At 47.8% G+C, this 21,680-nt stretch overlaps 1 protein-coding gene across 2 annotated transcripts in view; it reads left to right on the top strand.

Moving 5' to 3' along the window:
* Positions 1–1,733: 1,733 nt before the first annotated feature.
* The window catches only part of LOC100599005 (liver carboxylesterase 1), a 33,733-nt gene continuing 13,786 nt past the window's right edge, over positions 1,734–21,680 (top strand). The window contains exons 1-7 of one of the 2 annotated variants that reach the window (XM_012505076.2): positions 1,734–1,785; positions 5,732–5,936; positions 6,693–6,837; positions 8,912–9,045; positions 13,755–13,908; positions 15,539–15,646; positions 19,054–19,158. In XM_012505076.2, the coding sequence (XP_012360530.1) occupies positions 1,734–1,785; positions 5,732–5,936; positions 6,693–6,837; positions 8,912–9,045; positions 13,755–13,908; positions 15,539–15,646; positions 19,054–19,158 (903 nt within the window). Of the gene's footprint in view, positions 1,786–5,728; positions 5,937–6,692; positions 6,838–8,911; positions 9,046–13,754; positions 13,909–15,538; positions 15,647–19,053; positions 19,159–21,680 lie in introns of both variants that reach the window. The other variant, XM_003263062.4, reaches the window with a different exon arrangement.

The following is a 21,680-nucleotide window of genomic DNA, read 5'->3' as shown; positions in this document are numbered from 1 at the left end:
TGGCAACTTTAGAAACCATGAGTGAAGGAAGGCAAAGCCACCATAGCCTAGATCAAGACTGAGTAAACTACAGCCTGAGGGCCAAATCTGGCCTACTGTCTTTTTAAAAATAAAGTTCTATTGAAGCACAGCCATGCCCATCTGCATAGGTATTGTTTATGGGCCGCCTTACTACCACAGCAGTTGCCACAGACAGCCCATGGCCTGCAAAGCCCAAAGTACTTACTATCTCGCCCTTTATAGAGAAAGTTTGCCGATACCCTAATTTCGATCTCTGAATGACCATATGGAGGACAGCCACTTTGTTGACCTGAAAAATGCTCTAGTCCTTTACCTAAGCGAAAAATAAGCTTTTGAAATTCTGGGCGTATTTGCTACCATAGTTTACCCTACTCTCACTAATAATGCTTCCTCAGCAGTTACAGGGTGATTGACTGATGAATGTACATGGCCCGATCATTGAGGTATACTAGTTATGTCCATGGGAATTGCTGGGTCATATGGAAACTCTTTGCTGAACTTTTGAGGAGCTGCCTACACTGCACAACAGTTTATAACCTTTCACAACACATCCTGTGTTCATTGTTAATAAATAGCTGTGCACATCACTATTTTGAGTGAATACATCGTATTTCCTTAGCCAGCTGTACCAGACTGTGTTTAGTGAATTCCCTATTGTTGGACATTTAATGATGCCATGAAAGCGGCTTTAAGTGACTTGTGTCCCCAGCAGCTTGTAAATGACAGCTTTCCAGGTGTGCCCAGAACACTCTGTATCCCCCCGATTTGGTGATTTCACATCGCCTTGACATCACCCCTACTGCTCCTCCATCCCATCTGTCTTGTCTACCAATGGTGAGCCCCTTGAGAAGCTGAACCATGTCTCCAATTGGCCTTTGTATCCATTATACATGGCCAGGTGCCAGGCATTTTGATAAATGTTCACAGAATGGATGGGCACATGAATGGATGGATAATTAAAACCAGGAGCTATTGAGAGATGGAATCATTTTTACATTCTGTCCAAAAATTCCTGCTTTGAAAGGTAGTGATTTACCTGAGATAGGTGGTGTGTGACAGAAGGCTGGGCTAGTTGACAGGATATTGTGAAGCTAATTCAGGCAGCAGAAAGGGGACTGGATAAAATTTAAGTTCGCTTCCAAACTTGAGAACCTGAAATGCTATGAAACACAAGCCCTGGGAGCTGAGATGTGTGCGAAGTTACCTAGCTGAGCTGTGGGGCTGTAAGTGGCTCTAAAATTTTTAAACTTTTTCTGAGGACCTCAGACCAAAGTTTCCCTTTGCCTAAAAGCATCTACCTGCTGGTGCAGGCCTTTGGGGGCCTTCACAGTGCACTGAGGTTAGAGTCCTGCAAGGGAGAAACCCTTATGCAAAAAGTAATTGGGCGAGTTTATTAGCTCTCTGTAATTTGAGAGTATAGACCAGACTGCTTTGATGAAACAGGCCAAGGGACTTTTACTGAGGCTTCCAAGGATAGAAGAGGAAAGGCAGGTCAGGCAGGCTGAGAACTGGCGAGTTGGGACTGTGGTTGGGCGTCGCCAAGGGAGATCTGGAGAAAGGGAGGGCTTTTCTGAAATTTCACGATTAGAGCATTAGGCAATTGGCAGCGCAGGGCGGTAGCTCGGAGCGGGGCTGAGCTCCTGGCTGGACAGCGCAGTTGCTCTGAGCGGCAAGAAGACTTTGCAGGCCCTGAGAGCTGTGGTCCTTCCAGGATGTGGCTCCGTGCTCTTGTCCTGAGCACTCTCGCCGCTTCCACGGCTTGGGGTGAGTCCTTCTGAAATAAAAATATGCCGGACACTTTTTGAAATCCTTGTTCTGGGCCGAGGTGGGCGCGGCATCAACCTATGATGCCTAGAAAGGCCAAGACACAACAGGCCCGGCTCCGCGCGGTGCGCGCCCTCGGTACTAGGACTTGGACTTGGAGCAGCTGAGCCCGGCCAGCCTGGCCCGCGCGGAGATTCAGGGAGGGTGAACATCCTGAGATCGCCCTGCCCTGCACTCCCCCATGCAGGCCGGCAGCCGGCCCACCTCATGCCGCACACACGAGAAATTTAGGCAGCTCAGTTTACCGTCCCCTAATTAGTCCAGTCATGGGTGGACCACGGAGAGCGGCTTGGCAGGATATTAAGAGCATTGAGACTCTGGAGCCAGGTGCCTGGGTTTGAGTTCCCGCTGGGCGCTTCCTGGCTGTGTGTCCTTAGGCAAGGGACTGAGCTTTTCCATGCTTGGGTTACCCCCTCTCTGAAATAGAGGTGGCAGTGCTACCTAGCTCACTGGGCTTTGGTGAGGAGGAAATGGGCGGTTGTTTCTAAAGCACTCTTGGCAGCGCCTGGTATGGGGAAAGCACGAAAAAGGAGTGGATAAACAAAGACGTTGTTTAAAAACGTAGTGTATGAATAGAAAATTTGAGCTGTGGTCAGGCCACTATATCAAGACCTCCTGCCATTAAAAAGACAGTTTCTTACACAGGTTCTCAATAGGAGGGGGACACCAGTGCACGGGGCACAAGGGGAAGCAGCAGACCATGGGGAGGGGACAGGGCGGATCTGAGGCCAAGGGGCTTTTACGGTGGCTTCCAAGGATAGAAGAGGAAAGGCAGGGCAGGCAGGCTGAGGAATGGCTAGTTGGGATACTTCACGGGCTCTGGGGCACAGGGGGTTTCCCAGTTGTCTGGTACCTAGATCTGGCATAATTAGGGCAGGTGGGTAGTGGCCAGGGCATGGCAACCTGATCAAAGAGGCGGTTGGGGTGTGGGCTCCGGGTTGGCTGGACCCTGGGAGGGACAGTTTCTCCAAGGTCAACAAGGCCTCAGATGCCAGAGCATCAGAATACAGGAAACAAAACACATGGTACATAGAGGGGTGCAGCGAGGGGCCTCGAAATACCCCTGTGCCATTTTATAGACAGAGAAACTGAGACTCACACAAGGAAATGTCCTTGCCCAAAGTCAACCCGAAAATCATGCCTGGGTCTGTCCCTGGGTCCTGAATCCTGACAGCCCAGCCCCATCTGCCTCCTGTCTTCCTTCTGGCAGCCTGACACTGTGTGAGCTCTGGAACTGTGGGGAAGGACAGAGGAAGAGAGGAAGCCTATTTGGAGCTGAATGTTCCCTTACCTCTGGTTACTCCTGGCAATGCCATCCATTTCCTTCCTTAGGAAGACCATACAGGCTGCCTGCACTTCCTCAATTTCCTCTTCTGCAAATTGGGCATGTTGATGCCTACCCAGCAAGGCTTATTTGAAGATTAATTTAAACAAAATGGAATGCATGCCTGGCACACAGTAGGTGCCCACCATGTTCATGCTTCATATAACATCAGTGGCAACCGCTCTTGTTCCCATTCTTGTTTCTGCTCCCCCCATTCACTCAGTTTTTCACCCTTGGCAATCTGGCTGCCATCCACCTCATCCTGTTGAAGGGAATCCCTGAGCTGAAAAGGACCAGCCCAGTGGTTTCTTCTCTGTCTTGACCCTCCTCCATCTCCCTGAAGTCCTCAGCAATCTTAGCTCACATCTTGTCCTCTTCTCCTTGGGCTTCCAGGATGCTTGGACGTTCTCTCCTTCCCATTCTGATGGATCTATCGGTCTTGGCTGTAGTGGTCTCTGTGTTTGATCTTTGTTTTTTTCCCTTCCCTCTCACACTGGCGTCTTCGATGAAGCCATACACATCCATGGTATGTACCCTCACCATCTAGGAGAAGATTCTGCCCTGTTCCCCCACCAGGCTTCCTTCCAGTCTCGAAGTGTGCTCGTCCTATGGCACCATCTTGCCAGGATATCCCACTGACATCTCCACTGAGCGTACGTAAACAGGGACCCAGCATCACAAGCCAGCTCTTTGGTCTTCTTTATCTTCCATGTCCCCAAAACTGGTCAGGGACCATGTTCGTCTTTCTTTTTTTTTTTTTGAGATGGAGTCTCACTCTGTCACCCTGGCTGGATTGGAGTGGTGCAGTCAGCTCACTCCAACCCCGGCCTCCTGGGCTGAAGCGATTCTCTTGCCTCAGCCTCCCAAGTAGCCAAGATTATAGGCACACGCCATCACGCCCGGCTAATTTTTGTATTTTTAGTAGAGACGGGGTTTCATCATGTTGGCCAGGCTGGTTTCGAACTCCTGACCTCAAGTGATCTGCCCTCCTCATCCTCCCAAAGTGCTGGGATTACAGATGTGAGCCCCTGTGCCCAGTCTCCAAGTCTTACAAAATACCTTTTAGACATCATCATATTTCTTCATAAATATTTCCTTTTTTGTTTAAAATTTTAAAATAATTAACGTGGGGGTAGGAAGGATTTCAGGTGAAGACTAGAAATCCCATGCAGTGCAGAAAGCATGGAAATCACCAAGAAAACAGGCCACCTGTAATGCCACCACCCATTGCTATGTTGATAAACATGTTTCCAAGGAAACTCATCTCAATGTTATTTGTAATTAGCAACAACAACAGAAAAAAACAAGTTAAATATTCTCAGTATGGGGTTGACTGTCAATGAGACATGGATGCTGTTGTGTAACTGGGCTTTGCATACGGAGTTTCCACTGTGATTTGATATTACCCTGTAAGATCAAATCTGAATTGTTCTGTTCTGCTGTGGCCCCACTTTGTATCCAAAGCAGAGCAGCTGGGAGGACAAGAGGCTGGAAATCATTTCCCAGAAGGGAAGCTCAGACAAACTGAGGTCACTGGAGCCAGACAGGACCTCAGGGGTGGGCGGGATGATCAAGTGTCTGAAAGGCCACAGGCCGCAGATCAGATCAGGCCAGTGCGGTCCCATGGCAGGTACTGCCAAGACTGATGCAGAGGATGCGGGAAATGAATTTCAGCTCCATGAGGAAGCGTTGTCTGTGCTGCAGGAAGGGAGCAGACCTGCCCAGGGCCACCAGAAGATTGTACCTCAACCTGATCATTTCCCTAATCTGGAACGGTTCCTGCTGCTTATTTGTCCACTAAAGAAAACTAGAGCGCTTAGCCTGGCATTTTAGGCTTTCCCCGACATGAGCTGTCTCATTCCAGGAATATTTTCCACTCCGCTCAGACTCCACCTGGTGCATGTGGGCCATGCCCCCTTCCCCAGGCAGGCTCTGCATTCTGCTGCTCTGAGCCTCAGCACATTCCCTTCTCTCTGCTGTGTACCACTCCCTGCTTCTCATCTCCCCTTATTCAACCCTCCCCTACCACAAGTCCTAGCTCCTCCATGATGCCAGCAATCAGAAGGCCTTGCCCTCTCTTCTAATTCCTGGACTGCCTTATGGGTACCTCTCCCAGGACACAGCCACTTCTTTCCCAGCTATAGGCCCAGGTGTGTATGTGACCCTTCCCTACAAGGGTCAGTACTTCTGAAAATACGGTGCAGCTCTTGTTCACCCTCTCATCCAGCATGCGGCTCAGTGCCAGGATTCTAATGGATAAATGTTTCCAGAGGCTTCTAAGGGGGAAGCTAAATGTATTGTTCTTTCCTAGTGGCTGTCCTTGCTTTTATTTTTCGCTGGATGTTTTTATGCCTTCAATTCTAATTTGCTCCTTAAACCAGCTGGATGAGTTAGGAAGGACATTGATCCCTCATCCCTATTGTATATCAAGAGAAACTGAGGCCTAGAGGGTCTAGGTAACTTATTCAAGGTCACACACCTAGAAAGTGGGAAACCCCACCTGGAATCCGGGTCCAGCCTTTTGCCTCTGATGCATCCTGATTTCTTCTCCATGTCCAGCAGGGCATCCGTCCTCGCCACCTGTGGTGGACACCGTGCATGGCAAAGTGTTGGGGAAGTTCGTTAGCTTAGAAGGATTTGCACAGCCTGTGGCCGTTTTCCTGGGAATCCCTTTTGCCAAGCCCCCTCTTGGACCCCTGAGGTTTACTCCACCGCAGCCTGCAGAGCCATGGAGCTTCGTGAAGAATGCCACCTCGTACCCTCCTATGTAAGCCAGGGGTGGCTGTGGCATGTGTCCGTGGGGATGTTCGCCTCAAAGTGATGCAGAAAGGAGTCAAGGCAGTCCCCCAATGGGCAGATCCTTTGCTCTGGAATCCTTAAGATCATTGTAGATCCTTAAGAACATTCCAGAACTCTCACAGCATTCTGGAGTCCATTATTTAACACATGTTTATTGAGCACCTACTGCTTGCCAGGAATGTTCTGGGTTCAACCAATAGCACTTGCCTGGGATAGGCAGATGGTAGATAATCTTGGCATGTCAGGGCTTCAAGACTCATGTAGAAATCACTCCGCTCACTTAGACCTGGCAGATTGGGACCCAGAATGTGAAAGGAATTCACCCAAGGTCACCCTGTAAATGCGTGGGAGATACAAAACTAGACCACAGTTCTCTTGATATCGTCCCACAAAGATTTTACCACCAAGATATTGCGAGAAATGTCACCTCCCAGGCAGGATCAGTGTATTGGTTGCCTCCCCTCTTTGATGCTGGGAGTCCTGAAGGCTCCAGGAAGGAAAGAGGTGTGAAGCCCTTCTCACTTTCCTTGGTCTTAGGAGACCTTAGTGAGTCCCAGCGCCCCCACCTGAAGCCCCTGATAGCCTCCTACCCACTACAATGTCGTAAGTCTGTAAATATCAAGTCCATTTTCAGGCTTAAACCTCCCAGTCCAAGGTGCTGCCTTAGAAGACACCTGGCTTAGATCTGGCTGAACTTCAGGGATTCTTCTTTCCCCCTCCCCAGGTGCACCCAAGATCCCAAGGCAGGGCAGTTTCTCTCAGAGCTATTGACTAACAGAAAGGAGAACATTCCTCTCAAGGTTTCCGAAGACTGCCTTTACCTCAATATTTACACTCCTGCTGACTTGACCAAGAAAAACAGGCTGCCGGTAAGCCATGGGATCCCCTGGTCAAGGCGTGTCAGTGCCAGTACCCCGGATCTTCTGGGGCAGACTGGAAGGGGGTGAAGGCAGCTTGGGGAGGGAGCTGCACAGGCCAGGATTGTTTCAGGACCCCAGGGCCTCCACAGGAAACACTGGTTTTCAACGCCTCAGTTTCCCCTTGTGACATAGGGACTCTGGGGGAGTTTGCTGTGCATCTTTAACGAACATCTTAATTATTCCAAGTTCCCTCATGCTAATAGAAGGATGAGAATGATTACTTTTAGTTACTAGATTAAAAATCTGATACCCAGAATGGTTAAGACATGATTTTCAATAATGTTAGTGGTGGAAGGAACTTAGAGAAAAGCCAACACCCCAACTCTTCCTTTTCAGATAGAGAAACTGAGGCCCAGACAGGGAAGGAGAGGTCACCCAGTAGGACAGTTTTGGCTGAAGTCTTCTGATCTTCAAACCAGTGCTTTTGACACAGAGTAGGGCATTGAGCTCGTATGTGGCCTTTCTCCAGCACACGAACATTCATCTGGGGTAACTTTCATTGTCCGGGTACGGGAGTTGGGAGTGGAGCCTGGGACAATCCCAGAAGCTCTTCCTTTTGCCTTTGGCCAAATAGCTGGAATTTTTTTGTATCTAATTTCCTTCCCTAATTGTGTTGGCAAAGTCTGATGACCCAATGTGTCAGTATTTCCCAAATAAACAAAATGCAGGAGATGGGGCTGCTGCCAGCTGCAGGGTGGGGAGGGTCTCCTGGCAAACAAGGCCACACCAGGGTGGAAGAGGAAGGGGTGTCACATCCAGCCAGTCTCCCAGGAGCACTATGGCATGGTTCCCAGGAGTAGGGGAGCAGGTCTGCGAACATAGGACTAGAAGTTGGCCCTACATGTGCTTTGTAAGACACAGGAAGTGAGAGAAACGTTTACTCACTCACTCATTCATTCATTCATTTGTTCATTCTTCTATTGGGTACTCAGTGCCCCATATACACAGTTAGACTTGTGGCATCAGGGAAAGGAGGAACGTGAACCCACTCCACACAGCCCCTGCCTTCAAGGAACTTGCCTTCTGGGCAGTAGAGACATACCCACATTTCAGCATGTTATTGTAGGCCAGCCCTAGGGCTCAGCCTTCACACAAAGATGAATGCACACTCAGTCCCTCCACAGGAGGCAGGCAGGGATTAGAGGTGTGAGAGAAACAGGAGCTCTGGGAACCTGGAGGCAGAGAACCTCCAGGAATGGCCACAGGTTCTAGAACCGCACGTGCTTAGAAAAGCACTTCGTACATAGTTTATGTTATGAGTTCTTTTATATTTCATGAATAATATTATTACAATATTATTATTTTAGCCACTCTCACTTCTTCCCCACCATGTGGACTTTTAAAATGCAAGAACCATGCATGAGGAATTGTACCTACTCTTATCCTCGGGTATTAGCAGAGTCCCTGGCACGTAGTATGTTCTCAGACAGTGTTAGTCCATTGATTGAAGGCATCCTGAAGAGGGTGGGTTTTAGGCTGGGCTTTGCAGGATGGATAGGATTTGGGGATGCAGAGGCATAGAGGCGGCATTTGAGGAAGAGACACCATCACAGGCATGTGTGCTTCTCGAGACAATCATTCATGCACAGATAAGTTTACTTCACCATGAGAGAGTTAACTGAGATGAAGCTGAGATACAAGGGCTGCCCCATGGGTACACAGAGTGCATGAACAGTCCAGGCTTGAGGGTGATGGGAGTGAGGGGGAGAACATGACATTCTTAGCCTTTGCTATGCCCATGATGATGTTCTCAGTGTGAAGAGCCTTGCGGGGAGGAGGCACTGGAGGCTGGGTAGAAAGGAAGGGGCAGCCAGGGTATGTGCAGTGGGGTGGTGGCTTGGGCCCCAGTTGGGAGAATTTTGGAGGAGAGAGACTGCCTTTTGCAACCTTGCTGGGCTCTGGTGAACTTCGGGTAACATCCTCCTTCAGTTGTGACCAACAGGTAGGTCACCAAACAAGATGCCCTCTGAGTGTTCCCTGGCTGTGTGTCCTGTAACTGGTATGTTGCTTTCCCCCTGCCCAGGTGATGGTGTGGATCCACGGAGGGGGGCTGATGGTGGGCGCGGCATCAACCTATGATGGGCGGGTCCTCGCTGCCCATGAAAACGTGGTGGTGGTGACCATTCAGCACCGCCTGGGCATCTGGGGATTCTTCAGGTAAGAAATTGGACTCTCCTCACTGCACCTTTGGCCCCCAACGTGAGGCTGCTAGGATCAGCTCTGGTCATGTCAGCCCTCAGGAGACCTTAGCTAGGTTCCTCATTGTAGCATACAAGCACCTTCATAATTGGACACTACCTACCCTCTCACTCTCCAGCCACACTCGTCCACTTGCCTCTGAGCTTTTGCATGTGCTGTTCCCTCTGCCTGGAATGCTTACTCTACCTAAAGAACTCCTCTTCATCCTGCAAGACCCAGCCCCCAGTTACCTCCACTGAAAGACTCATCCCCTTTTCATCTGTGCTGCTCCCACACATTGCATTTCTCTGTCATGGCAGCTAGCAGGCAGCCCAGCTGTTGAAGGTTGACACATCTGACTTCTCATGGAAAGGAGGGAAGGGGCAGAGTCACAGAGGGAGCTCAGGGCATGTTGTGGGTGAAGGAATGGGGTCTGCAGAAGGTGGGGTGTGGGAGCATCTGGCCCCTTCCTGGTGGAGTGTTGGGGCCCACTCACCCCATTTTCTGCTTGAAATCTGGCAAGTGCAGGAAGCAAGGATGGAGTCCTCCTCATCAGATCTCCATGGGGACAGGAGTCAGATCTCCTTCAAGGTGCAATTACTATGAACCTTTTCTTAGTGTGGCCATCCCAGCACCCCAATCCCGAGTGAGTGATGTGAGGGCTGTGGGAGGGATTCCACTCACTGATGAGAAGGCCTAGGGAGATGGAGGATGGGTTCTGGTCTACCCATCAACAAGGCATCCCAGGCCAGTCTTGGCTGTATCACCTTCATCCCTTTCAGCCACAGCCTGTGACTCTGCTCCCCATTACAATAAAGCTGCTTCGTGATCTCTCTCCGCTTCCTCTCCTCCGTGTGTCTCCTCCACCCATGCCAGTCAGGTTTCTTCCTGAACACGCCACTCAGCTGGTCTCATCACGGTCATCAATGATCTCCCTCTGCTCTCCACTGAACCTCTCAGGACCTCCCAGCAGCAGCAGATGGCCGCTCAGCTTCTGTGACATGCTTCCTTCCCAGCCCCTTTCCTGGTCCCCCCTCCTCCCGTCCACAGGCCTCTCTTGTCTCCCTCTCCCTCCCTAGTAATTCCCAGTGATCCCAGGGAGCAGCCCAGAGCCCCTGTTTCCAGCCCACCTCACCTTTGAAGCCCACAGGCGTCACTCTCTGCCTCCTCCCCGCCCCTGGCTGTCGAAAGGTCACCCCACTCTTCCCAGGGACAAGCTGAATCCTTGACTCCCACTGCCCCTCCCCAGCAGAGACCCCCTTCTCCTCCCACCGCGCCTCCACTCAGCTGCTGCTGCCGAATCCTCCTGGGGGCTCAGGAGAAGGCCTCATGGGCAGCCTGGACTCTCTTTTCTCACAACCCTCTTGGCTCCACCTTCAGAATCCACTACTTCGCACCTTCTCCCTGGCTCCTACCCCAGCCAAAGCTCTCTGTCTCTCACCTTGATTATGATCTTAAGGCTTACTTTCAGATCTCTGCCACTTTTATACTTAGGCTGAGTTGCACAGTACCGAGAGCGATCACTTAACATGTGCACTGAATCATGCGATGCCTCTGCACAAAACCCTGCAGGGGCTTCCCATGTTCCTTACCATGACAGCCAAAGTTCTTACCAGGGCCCCAGGGCTCTCTCTAGCTGCACCTCCTGACTCACACTTTCTTTCACTGGGCCCTAGGGCCTTTGCACTTGCTTTTTCTTCTGCCTGGAATTCCTTTCTTTGGGTATTTGCAAGGCTCATATGCTCGTTGTGCTTGTTTTATGAAGGTCTTTACCTCCAAGACTTTAAATGCCGCTGCCTCCAAAAGGCCTTCCCTGGTTGTGATCTGAAATAGCACCCTCTGTCCCACCCCTGTTTCTTCTGTACTCCATTTTATTTTCCTCAATGCACTTTCACTACCTGACATCATTATATTCTCTTTATATATCTGCTTATCTGCTTGTGATCTGTAGTGGGAGCTCAGTGTCATCACAGGTTTTGCCTTTTGCTCTCTGATGTGCTGTAGCTCATAGGACAGTGTCAGGCATACAGTAGATGCTCAGTAAATAGTTGCCAGTTGAATGAATACAGAACCATACATCACAACTGTAGCAAGGCAAGGAAGGGTCTCAGAGATGCTGAAGCCCAGCCTTATTCCTTTTTTTTTTTTTTTGGATTTTTTCTTTTTTTTATTATACTTTAAGTTCTAGGGTATATGTGCACAACGTGCAGCTTTGTTACATATGTATACATGTGCCATATTGGTGTGCTGCAGCCGTTCTCGTCATTTACATTAGGTATATCTCCTAATGCTATCCCTCCTCTCTTCCCCACCCCATGACAGGCCCTGGTGTGTGATGTTTCCCAGCCTGTGTCCAAGTGTTCTCATTGTTCAATTCCCACTTATGAGTGAGAATATGCAGTGTTTGGTTTTCTGTCCTTGCAATAGTTTGCTGAGAATGATGGTTTCCAGCTTCATCCATGTTCCCACAAAGGACATGAACTCATCCTTTTTTATGGGTGCATAGTATTCCATGGTGTATATGTGCCATATTTTCTTTTTTTTTTAGATAATGTAGGTAAAAACATTTACTTAGAGATAAAAGACACTACAAATGATAAAAAAATTAATCCACCAGAAGACACAATATTCTAAATGACAGATTATTAACCAAAAAGCCTTCAAAATATTTAAAGCAAAACCATACTAAACTAAAAAAACCAATCAAGCATATCCACAATCATGGGAGAAAATCTTAACACAAATCTCTCAATAACTGATGAAGCAATAAAAAAAGTAGACATTCAGAACATTTGAACAGCATTGTAACCCGTAGCTATGGAACATACATTCTTTTCATATGTACATAGAGCATTTATCAAAATTGATAATGATAGGCCACAAATGAAGTTTTAACAAATTCTAACAAATTGAAATTATACGGAAGATATTCTCTGAACACAGTTCAGAAAAAAAATAACTGTAACCAAAAGATAATTAGGGTTTAAGAAAGCCTCAACCCATACCTCACTTCATAGACAAAGATTAACTCAAAATGGACCATACACCTAAATGCAAAACGAAAATTTAGAAAATTTTTATAGAAAATATAGGACCTTTGTTACCTTTGGTAAGATAAGTTCCCTTATACGATACACAAAATACACTAGGTATAAAAAATAAAAATTATAAACTGGACTTCATTAAAATAAAAAACATCTAGTCTTCAAAAGACATCATTAAGAAAATAAAAGAAGATAATATAAAAAGAATATTTGCAACCAAATAATAAGAGGATGAAGAACCTGAATTTAAAATATGTGCACATGATTTGAATAGACATTTCACAAAAGAGTATATAGAAATGACCAAATACATGCAAAATGCTCATCATCATCAGCCATCACAAGAAATATAAATTAAAAACAATTATATACCACTGCAAAACAATTAGAATGATTACAATTAAAAGGGTTGACAATACCAAGCATTAGGATGTAAAGCAGCTGGAACTCTTATGTAGTGGGAATACAAAATGGTACAATCAATTTGGAAAAGGGTTTCATAATTACTAAGTAATTAGTAAACACCATCTCACCCAGGGATTTCACATTAACCAAGAGAAATGGAAGTGTATATGCACAGAAAGAAATATACTAATATATATTCACAAATGCTCATGTGAGCTTTATTCAAAAAGCCCCAAGCCAGAAAAATCCAAATACTTATCAACAGGTGAATGAATTAATAAATTGTGGCATATACATACAATGGAATATTTCTTTTTTTATTATACTTTAAGTTTTAGGGTACACGTACACAACGTGCAGGTTAGTTACATATGTATACATGTGCCATGTTGGTGTGCTGCCCCCATTAACTCGTCATTTAACATTAGGTGTATCTCCTAATGCCATCCCTCCCCCCTCCCCCCACCCCACAACAGGCCCCGGTGTGTGATGTTCCCCTTCCTGTGTCCAAGTGTTCTCATTGTTCAATTCCCACCTATGAGTGAGAACATGTGGTGTTTGGTTTTCTGTCCTTGCGACAGTTTGCTGAGAATGATGGTTTCCAGCTTCATCCATGCTCCTACAAACGACATGAACTCATCCTTTCTTATGGGTGCATAGTATTCTATGGTGTATCTGTGCCACATCTTCTTAACCCAGTCTATCATTGATGGACATTTGGGTTGGTTCCAAGTCTTTGCTATTGTGAATAGTGCCGCAATAAATATACGTGTGCATGTGTCTTTATAAACATACGTGTGCATGTGTCTTTATAGCAGCATATTTTATAATCCTTTGGGTATATACCCAGTAATGGGATGAAGCCCAGCCTTATTTTTCTATTTTTTTTTTTTTTTTTTTTTTTTTTTTTTGAGATGGAGTCTCGCTCTGTCACCCAGGCTGGAGTGCAGTGGCACGATCTCGGCTCACTGCAAGCTCTGCCTCCCAGGTTCATGCCATTCTCCTGCCTCAGCCTCCAGAGTAGCTGGGACTACAGGCACCCGCCACCACACCTGGCTAATTTTTTGTATTTTTAGTAGAGACGGGGTTTCACCGTGTTAGCCAGGATGGTCTCGATCTCCTGACCTCATGATCCACCCACCTTGGCGCTTGTTGAGAGCCGCCAGCCCCATCTGTTGTCCTGAAGGTCCTGCCATCACATCTCTGCTCCCCACTCTCAACCTGTTCTCTTCCTCACAGCACAGGAGATGAACACAGCCGGGGGAACTGGGGTCACCTGGACCAGCTGGCTGCCCTGCACTGGGTCCAGGACAACATTGCCAGCTTCGGAGGAAACCCAGGCTCTGTGACCCTCTTTGGAGAGTCATCGGGAGCAGAAAGTGTCTCTGTTCTTGTGAGTGTTCCTTGCACCGGGCCCAACCCCACTGTTGATGTGATGCTGATGAGACCTCTTGGACACCTGTCAATCCAGCTATGCACACCTCTGCTTACAATACCTGGATTCAGGACTGACCCTACTCAGTGTCCAGCATCAGGAAAGCTAAAGACCAAGCTCTTCTTGGTCCCCAGGAAGCTCAGGGCTCAGCTTAGTGTCCCGGGGCCATATGAATCTCCAGTTGTAGCCTGCAATGGTGGCATTCCTCTCTTCTAACTTGGCTGAGCTCTCTCTCTCTCTCTTTCTGTCTCTCTCTCTCTCTCTCCCACTCATTTTAATATGAGGATTCACTTCCCTTCTCTTGGGAAGTAGGGATAGGCATAAATTATGAGTAAGGGCAGGCAAAGAAACAGGTGGGCAGAGGTATTGTTTGGCTCAAAGCCAGATCTACATGTGGAGGGGACATGGACACTGAGCAGGCTGGGGATTCCTCTGGGGTGGTCTGATGGCTGGTTCATGCCCAAGAAGGAGGCAACAGTCTCTGCGACTGAGAGGCCAGGTGAGCTAGGGTAGGCAGGTGAGAGGAAGGAGGGATGGAGCCGGGGATAAGGAGGGATGGGGCAGGGGTTGTGGGACACAGACACAACCTGGGGGTGTGAGGAGTCCTGCTGGGGTGGGGGATTGGGTGCGGGAGACACTGGGAGAGCTGGGATCAAAAAGCCGATTAGAAGTGCCAGGAGCTGTAGGAAGCCTTCCGCCTGCCTGGAGGTGGGCAGAGGGTCAGCCCACTACTGGAGTCTTCAATCCTGTGTTGGTTTTGTAGTTGAATACGCAGAGGAAAACATTTTTATACTTTTTAAAGTAGAGAAAAAGGAAAACTACAGATAAGCCCAAGAAAGACAAAAGCCATCTACAATCCTACAACACAGGGATAGTCACTGTGCTCAGTTTGACATGGATTTTTCTGGTCTTCTTTTCCATGACTTTACAGCTATCTGTCCATCCATCTATCCATCCATCTACCTGTCAATAGATCTATCATCTATTATCAATCTTTGTCATTTTTATTTACGAAAGTACTTTCCCGAATATTATAATACAACATGAATACTTTACTAAATATTAAATGTTGTCCCTTAATAGTATATTTTACAGTTGCACAGTATTCCACGATAAGAATGAAAAACCATTTATTTGCTCAACCTCATAATATTGGACCCTTGGGTTATGTCCAGTGTGTACCATTGTAAACAGCAGAGGCAGAAATCTTTGTGTGCCTCCAGGATCGTTTTTTAAGATAAGCCCTGAGTAATGGAGGTGCTGAATTGGAAGTTGTGGCTAGGAGATGCTAAGCTGCCTTTCCAATACCTTTGTTGGTTAGGCTCGGCTGCCACACACCTCCTGTTATGTCCCTGCCCTGTGCCCTGTCCCGATCCCACTTAGGTTCTCGTGGGTGGGAGGTTCTCTTGGGTGGGAGGTGAGCCTGGCAAGCAGGTCAAGTGAGTTGAGTGGCCGTCGTGTCCACTGAGCCCCAGGATCTCAGGGGAATGGGCCAGGGCAGAGCTGGGGTGGATGTAGTCTGGAAAAGCGAGCGAGTAACTGACCCCACCCCGAACATGAACTCTCCTCCCCTCCATTCTGCTGCCAGATTTTCTCTCCATTGTCCAAGAATCTCTTCCACCGGGCCATTTCTGAGAGTGGTGTGGCCCTCACTCCTGCTCTAGTGGACGAGGGTGACATCAAGCCCCTGGCTGAGGTAAGTCTCCTGCTCGACACCCCCACCCCTTTGGCTCTGTGCTCCTGAATCCTCAGGGGTCACTCTTGCTGTGGGTTCTAGCTGATGTTCTCCTAGAACCACTGAAGCCCTACCAGTAGCTGAGCAGGAAGTGTGAGGAGACACCCAACCTCTCAGTTTCACAGCCGAGCAAATTGACACAGGGCTTGGAAGGGATTTTCCGAGGGCAGCAGGTGATCAGGTCAGAGCTGAGACTCCAGCTCATGGGCCTAGACAGCCAGTACAGTGCCCTGTCTGTGACCATACTCCTCCTATGTGCCAGGGCCTGGTGCCATGTTGGGCAGTGAGGGTGTCTTATGTCTCTCAGGGTCTGAGTTATGTGGACCCACTTGTGGGCTGTAGCCCTGAAGTGGTTCCACACTGAGCACCCGATAACCAGGGTTGGCTCCTGGAGAATTCACTCATTGATTCATTTGTTCACACAACAAAAGTAAGTGAGTAAGGGAAGGCAAAAAGAAGAGGTGTGCAGAGGTCATTTTTGGCCCAAAGCCAGATGTCCATGTGGAGGGGACATGGATACTACATGGCCCTATGTGGCTCTGAATTCTAGCCAGACACCTAACTCCCTCTCCAAGCTTCTGCTATAATGTAGGAAATAGATTAATAGCTACAGAATCACACAACTAGAAAGTGTCACCTATGACAAGAGCAGTGAAGGCGAGGTACTTGCTGCCACAGCAGAATCTAAAGGAAGCATTGAGTCCTGGGGCTGGAAGACGTTACCAGGGAAGGCTTGCTGGAAAAGTGACCAATGAGTCAGGAGCAAGGAATGTCCAGGGAGTGGGAGCAGCACGTGCACGTGTCCTGTGGCAGGAGGATGCATCCCAATCACGAGGGAGAGAGAGAGACAGGGCTGACACGCCCAGAGCAGGGAGAGCTGGGGGAGCGTGGCGAGTCCTGAGAGAGGGGACGTTGGGAGGGGCCACCCTGCACAGGACCCTGGCAAGGATTGTGTCATCATCTGGAGAGTGGTTGGAAGCCAAAGAAGAGGTGATCGATAGGAATCCAGACCTAGGCTGAGGATCACCCACTGGAGCCAGTGGCGTGGAGGAATTTGGTAGCTTTGAGAGCTTGTTTGGGGAAAGCAGTCAAACTTAAAGGGCTGGTACATTGAAGGAGAGAAAATGGGGATGCCAAGAATTTTTAGAATTTTTGAGAATATTTTTAGAATTCATTGGTTATAAGCAACAGTTGCCCACTGACCAGACTGAAGTCAAGAAGGAGGATTGGCTAGGTGTGGTAGCTCATGCCTGTAATTTCTGAGAGTGATGTGGCCCTCACTCCTGTTCTGCTGGAGGGGGGCGACGTCAAGCCCCTGGCTGAGGTAGGTCTCCCACTGGACGCCCCCGCCCCCTTGGCTCTGTGTTCCTGAATTCTCAGGGGTCATTCTTGCCATGGGTTCTAGCTGATGTTCTCCTAGAATCACTGAAGCGATTGGGAGTTAGAGGCGGAAGGCTTGCTTGAGCCCAGGAGTTAGAGATCAGCCAGGGCAACAAAGTGAGACCCTGTCTCTACAAAAAAACAAAAAATTAAGCTGGGCATGGTGGTGCAAGACTGTGAGCCCATCTACATGGGAGGCTGAAGTGTGAGGATCACCTGAGCCCAGGAGGTCTATGCTGCAGTGAGCTGTGTTTCCACCACTGCACTCCAGCCTGGGCAACAAAGCAAGACCTTGTCCCAAAATCTTTTTAAAAGGAGAATTTATTTTTCAAGGAAACAGAGATCTGGGAGGATGGGCTTTGTGAAAAAACAGGAAGCAGAAATTACAAAATGATGGGAATCCTAGACTCTGTTACTCTTGTTCTCTCTCTCTGTCTCTTTCTCTCTGTCTGTCTGTCTTTCTCTCTCTCACCGTCTACTTCTCCCTGTCCCTGTTTATTTGTTCGAGAAATACACTGGGCATTGAGTCTGTCCGAGATCCTGCATGGGGCTCTGGGGACATGTGCACTTGCCCTGGCTCCCTGACCATGGAGCCTGCCTGCTCTCCCTCTGTGCCTTTCTTTCTGGCTGCACTTTGCTTCCAGTCTGCATGAGCACCCGATCTGCCCCTGAGCTTAAGGACTCTCCTTTGGTTCCAGAAAGTAGTCAGGCTGTCTTTTCTGTTGTGAAAAATGAGCGTTTTTACATTAGCAGCTCTCCACCCCGATTCCAGGTCACTTAGGAGAGAGGCTCACTGTCCCATCTTTGCTTCAATGTCCCTGGACTCTTAGAAAAGAAGGAAACCAGAGTGTGCTGGGCAGACTGACCCCAATGCCCACGACAGGCAGAAGGCAGCCTCTCCCTCAGGAGGGCTTTGTTTATTTTTATATTTTCTACATTTTTTTAAAGATGAAGAGAGGTTCTTGGTGTATTAATTGTTGTTACTCTGTGGCTTGACTTAGGACAAAGGTGCAGAGACCATCGCCCATGGCCAAATCTGGATCTATGCCTGCATGGCCCTTGAGCTAAGGATGACTTTTTTTAATTATATGAAATTTAAATTTCACTGTGCATAAAGGAAATTTTCCTCGAACACAGTGACACTCATTTACCTCAGGTCTCTAGCTGTGCTTCATGCCAACAGCAGTATTGAAGTTGCAGCAGAGACCACGTGGCCCACAAAGCCTCAAATATTTACTATTTGATCTTTGATGGGCACGTTGCTGACATGTGGCCTAAAGAGTCATGTTTGATTACTGCTTGGAACTCTAGTACACAAATGTGCAGGTGGAAACTCCTGGCTGTGCCACAGACGCCTCACTCAGCTGAGAAACCCCATCTATGTCTTGCAAGGGACAACACCCTGTTTTTCTTTAGAATTCACCTTTAAAGCACATTCGCTACTTTCTGAAGTGCCTCTGTGGGAATCATCTTATCTAGGCCTCCTGCAATTCTGCACATGTTTATTGCGTGGGAGACATGGCACTCTCCCACATGTATTAACTCATGAGGTAGGTGCAGTCATTATTCCCATCCATGGGTGGAGAAACCAAAGCCCAAAGAAACCAGCTGGACTGCCTGTGGCCTAATGGCTGGTAAGTGGAGCAGCCAGGATTTGAAAGCAGACAAGTAAATTCAAGATTCCATCGTCTCAACCCCAGCTCCACCTCACCTTTCTTGACACATTCAGCTTGAGATGATTATGTCCATTTTTAATAAAGATAAGTTAGCAGAGATAAGAGACTGGGTAATTGGCTCATATCACAATTGAGATTAGTAAAAGAGGCAATGCTCTGTGGGACCCAGAACCCACACATGTGGGTCTAGAGTTTCTTCTGCTGCCCCCCGCCACTTGTACAAGTCAGGCTTAGGATAGAACATCTTTTTCCACATTGATGGAGGGAAGGGACTTCGCTCTTGAACTCTGTTGTTGCCTGTATTCTTTGCAGCAAATTGCTAACACTGCTGGGTGTGAAACCACCAACTCAGCTGTCATGGTTCACTGCCTGCGACAGAAGACGGAAGAGGAGCTGTTGGAGACCACGTTGAAAATGGTAGGTTGCCTGTTCCCGTAGCCCAAACCCTGTAAACTTGGTCCCAGACTTCTTCATTTCAGCGGTCCTCTTGCCCTGGGACAGTTACCTGGGACAATTTCTCAAGTCTCAGGAGTCTCAGTATCTGAATGGGGAATCCAATTTGTCATTTTTTATTGAAAAAATGACACAAATATTTAAAAAAGTCCAAAAATAACATGATAAAAAATTGACCAAATTTACTATTTGACCAAAATTTAATATTTTGCCATTCTTGTTTTCAGATGTATTTTTGAGAAACTAAACAGTACATATTCCCAGGGGACACCATCATCCTGAATTTGGAGGATGGAGATATTAAGCTCAAAGATTTTCAGAAAGCTGTCACAATTTATCTTGGTTGACTTAGAAACTGTCTGTATTAGACCTGGTGGTGGTCCAGTTTTCTAGATTTTCTGAGACTAACTCAGTTGTCATTCTAGGATAGTCATCCGTCCACTCAATCATTAATCCATCTACTATTATCTTATGCATCTATCTGTTCACTAATCCATCCAATTCACTGATATCTTTTTATCAATCTAATATCAACCTGTTCATAACTTTTTTTTTTTTTTTTGAGGCAGAGTCTCACTCTGTCGCCCAGGCTGGAGTGCAGTGGTGCGATCTCGGCTCACTGCAAGCTCCGCCTCCCGGGTTCATGCCATTCTCCTGCCTCAGCCTCTCCAAGTAGCTGGGACTACAGGCACCCGCCACCACGCCCGGCTAATTTTTTTTGTATTTTTAGTAGAGACGGGGTTTCACCGTGGTCTCGATCTCCTGACCTGGTGATCCGCCCACCTCGGCCTCCCAAAGTGCTGGAATTACAAGCGTGAGCCACCGCGCCCTGCCGAATATAACTTTTTATTTATCTATTTTCAATCTATCTGCCATTCATGCATCATCCAGCCACCATGTATCTTAACTGTATCACCCATTCCTCCAAAACCAACAATCCAGTTATCACCTATCTGTTAGTTTTCACCCATCTATTCATGTATCCATCCAATTCCACTGTACTCCAGCTATTAGCGAACCCATCCATCCCTCCATTTATCCACCCATCCATCCATGCTAAGTATGTAGGGGTGGGTGTTAGAGGTAGTGAAACAGACATGGCGTGTACACAGTCCCTGCTCACAAGGAACTATCCAAAGAGAAACACATTCATATACTTCGCAGGTTGAGTATGGTGGTAGCACAGAGGGGAAGCATTCATTATAGTCATCAGGGATGCTTCACAGAGAAGGTGGACGAGCCGAATTTGAGACCAGACAGCAGAATTGGGGAGTTCATGCCCTTAACCCTGACTCCACCTTATCTTTCTTGAGAAATTCAGCTTTGAGATCATTGTGCCCATTTTAACAGACGTAACAGAGACAGATAAATTTTGTAATTGACTCATGTCACAGTTCCAATTAGTCAGAGACAACACTGTGGGACACAGAACCCACACCTGTGGGTCTATAATATCTTCTGCCATTCCTGCTGTCCTCACATATTAGGACTTCGGGAGGTTTATGATTAATGGACGACCGTGGCAGTCTCTCATCACAGAGAAGCCCAGCAGGACAAACACCCAGATGACACAGCACCCAGGGCCATTGGGAACTATTCCCTTTGAGGGAGACGGGTGTGAATTCCAAGCTCAGGAGTAGCCTGATCCCTGGACTCCCTTCTTGGACCTGAGGCTACTCCTGGGTCCCAGGGCCGGCCTCTACCACTGGACTCTGCTTGTGTTTCCATGGGTTGAGTCCAACGAGGTCTTGGAGCTTAGGTCTTGGTTCAGGCTCTAAATGACAAAAGTGTTCAAGGAATTAAAGCACAACTGTTTTCTAATGCCTGGAAGGAGGCAAATATTCCAGCAATTCTGCATGTGGCATCAGAGGACCCAGCTTAAAAGGAAAAACTTGGTAACTTTGGGAATATCCAGCCCTCAGATCCTGGGACATCCTGCTGAGATTTTCTAAGATCTTGTGGAAGCATATCCATGATTACCCACTGCCTCCAGTACACACACATGCAGACACACAGACACACACACATAGACACACACAGAAACACACACACACAGACACACAGAGAGACACACAAACACACACACAAACACGCACACAGACACACACACAGAGAAACACACAGACACAGAGACACACACAAACACACACACAGACACACACACACACACACACACACACACACACACTCCTGGCTAGTGGGACTACAATCCTTAATGGAGAGACCTGCACTGGTTACTTCCTGTGAACAGGCCAGACATGTGAGCTACAGTGCAGCGATACAATCATTGCAATCTTCGTGAACACAGACCAAAGAGAAGCATGGGGTAGGGTGAGTTTCAGTGAGTTGTATGAGTCAAAGCTGTCTAATGGGAGATGAGAAAACTCCCCCAAGGTGCCTTGAATGGAAAAAGGAATGCATTGGAATAACATCCTTGTGTTAACTGAAAAACTCAGTAGTTGAGAGTTTCAGGCATGGGTGGGTCC

This window comes from Nomascus leucogenys, chromosome 2, assembly GCF_006542625.1.
Source record: "Nomascus leucogenys isolate Asia chromosome 2, Asia_NLE_v1, whole genome shotgun sequence".
In the NCBI taxonomy this organism is placed as follows: domain Eukaryota; kingdom Metazoa; phylum Chordata; class Mammalia; order Primates; family Hylobatidae; genus Nomascus; species Nomascus leucogenys.
This window is presented reverse-complemented; position numbering and strand designations above follow the sequence as displayed.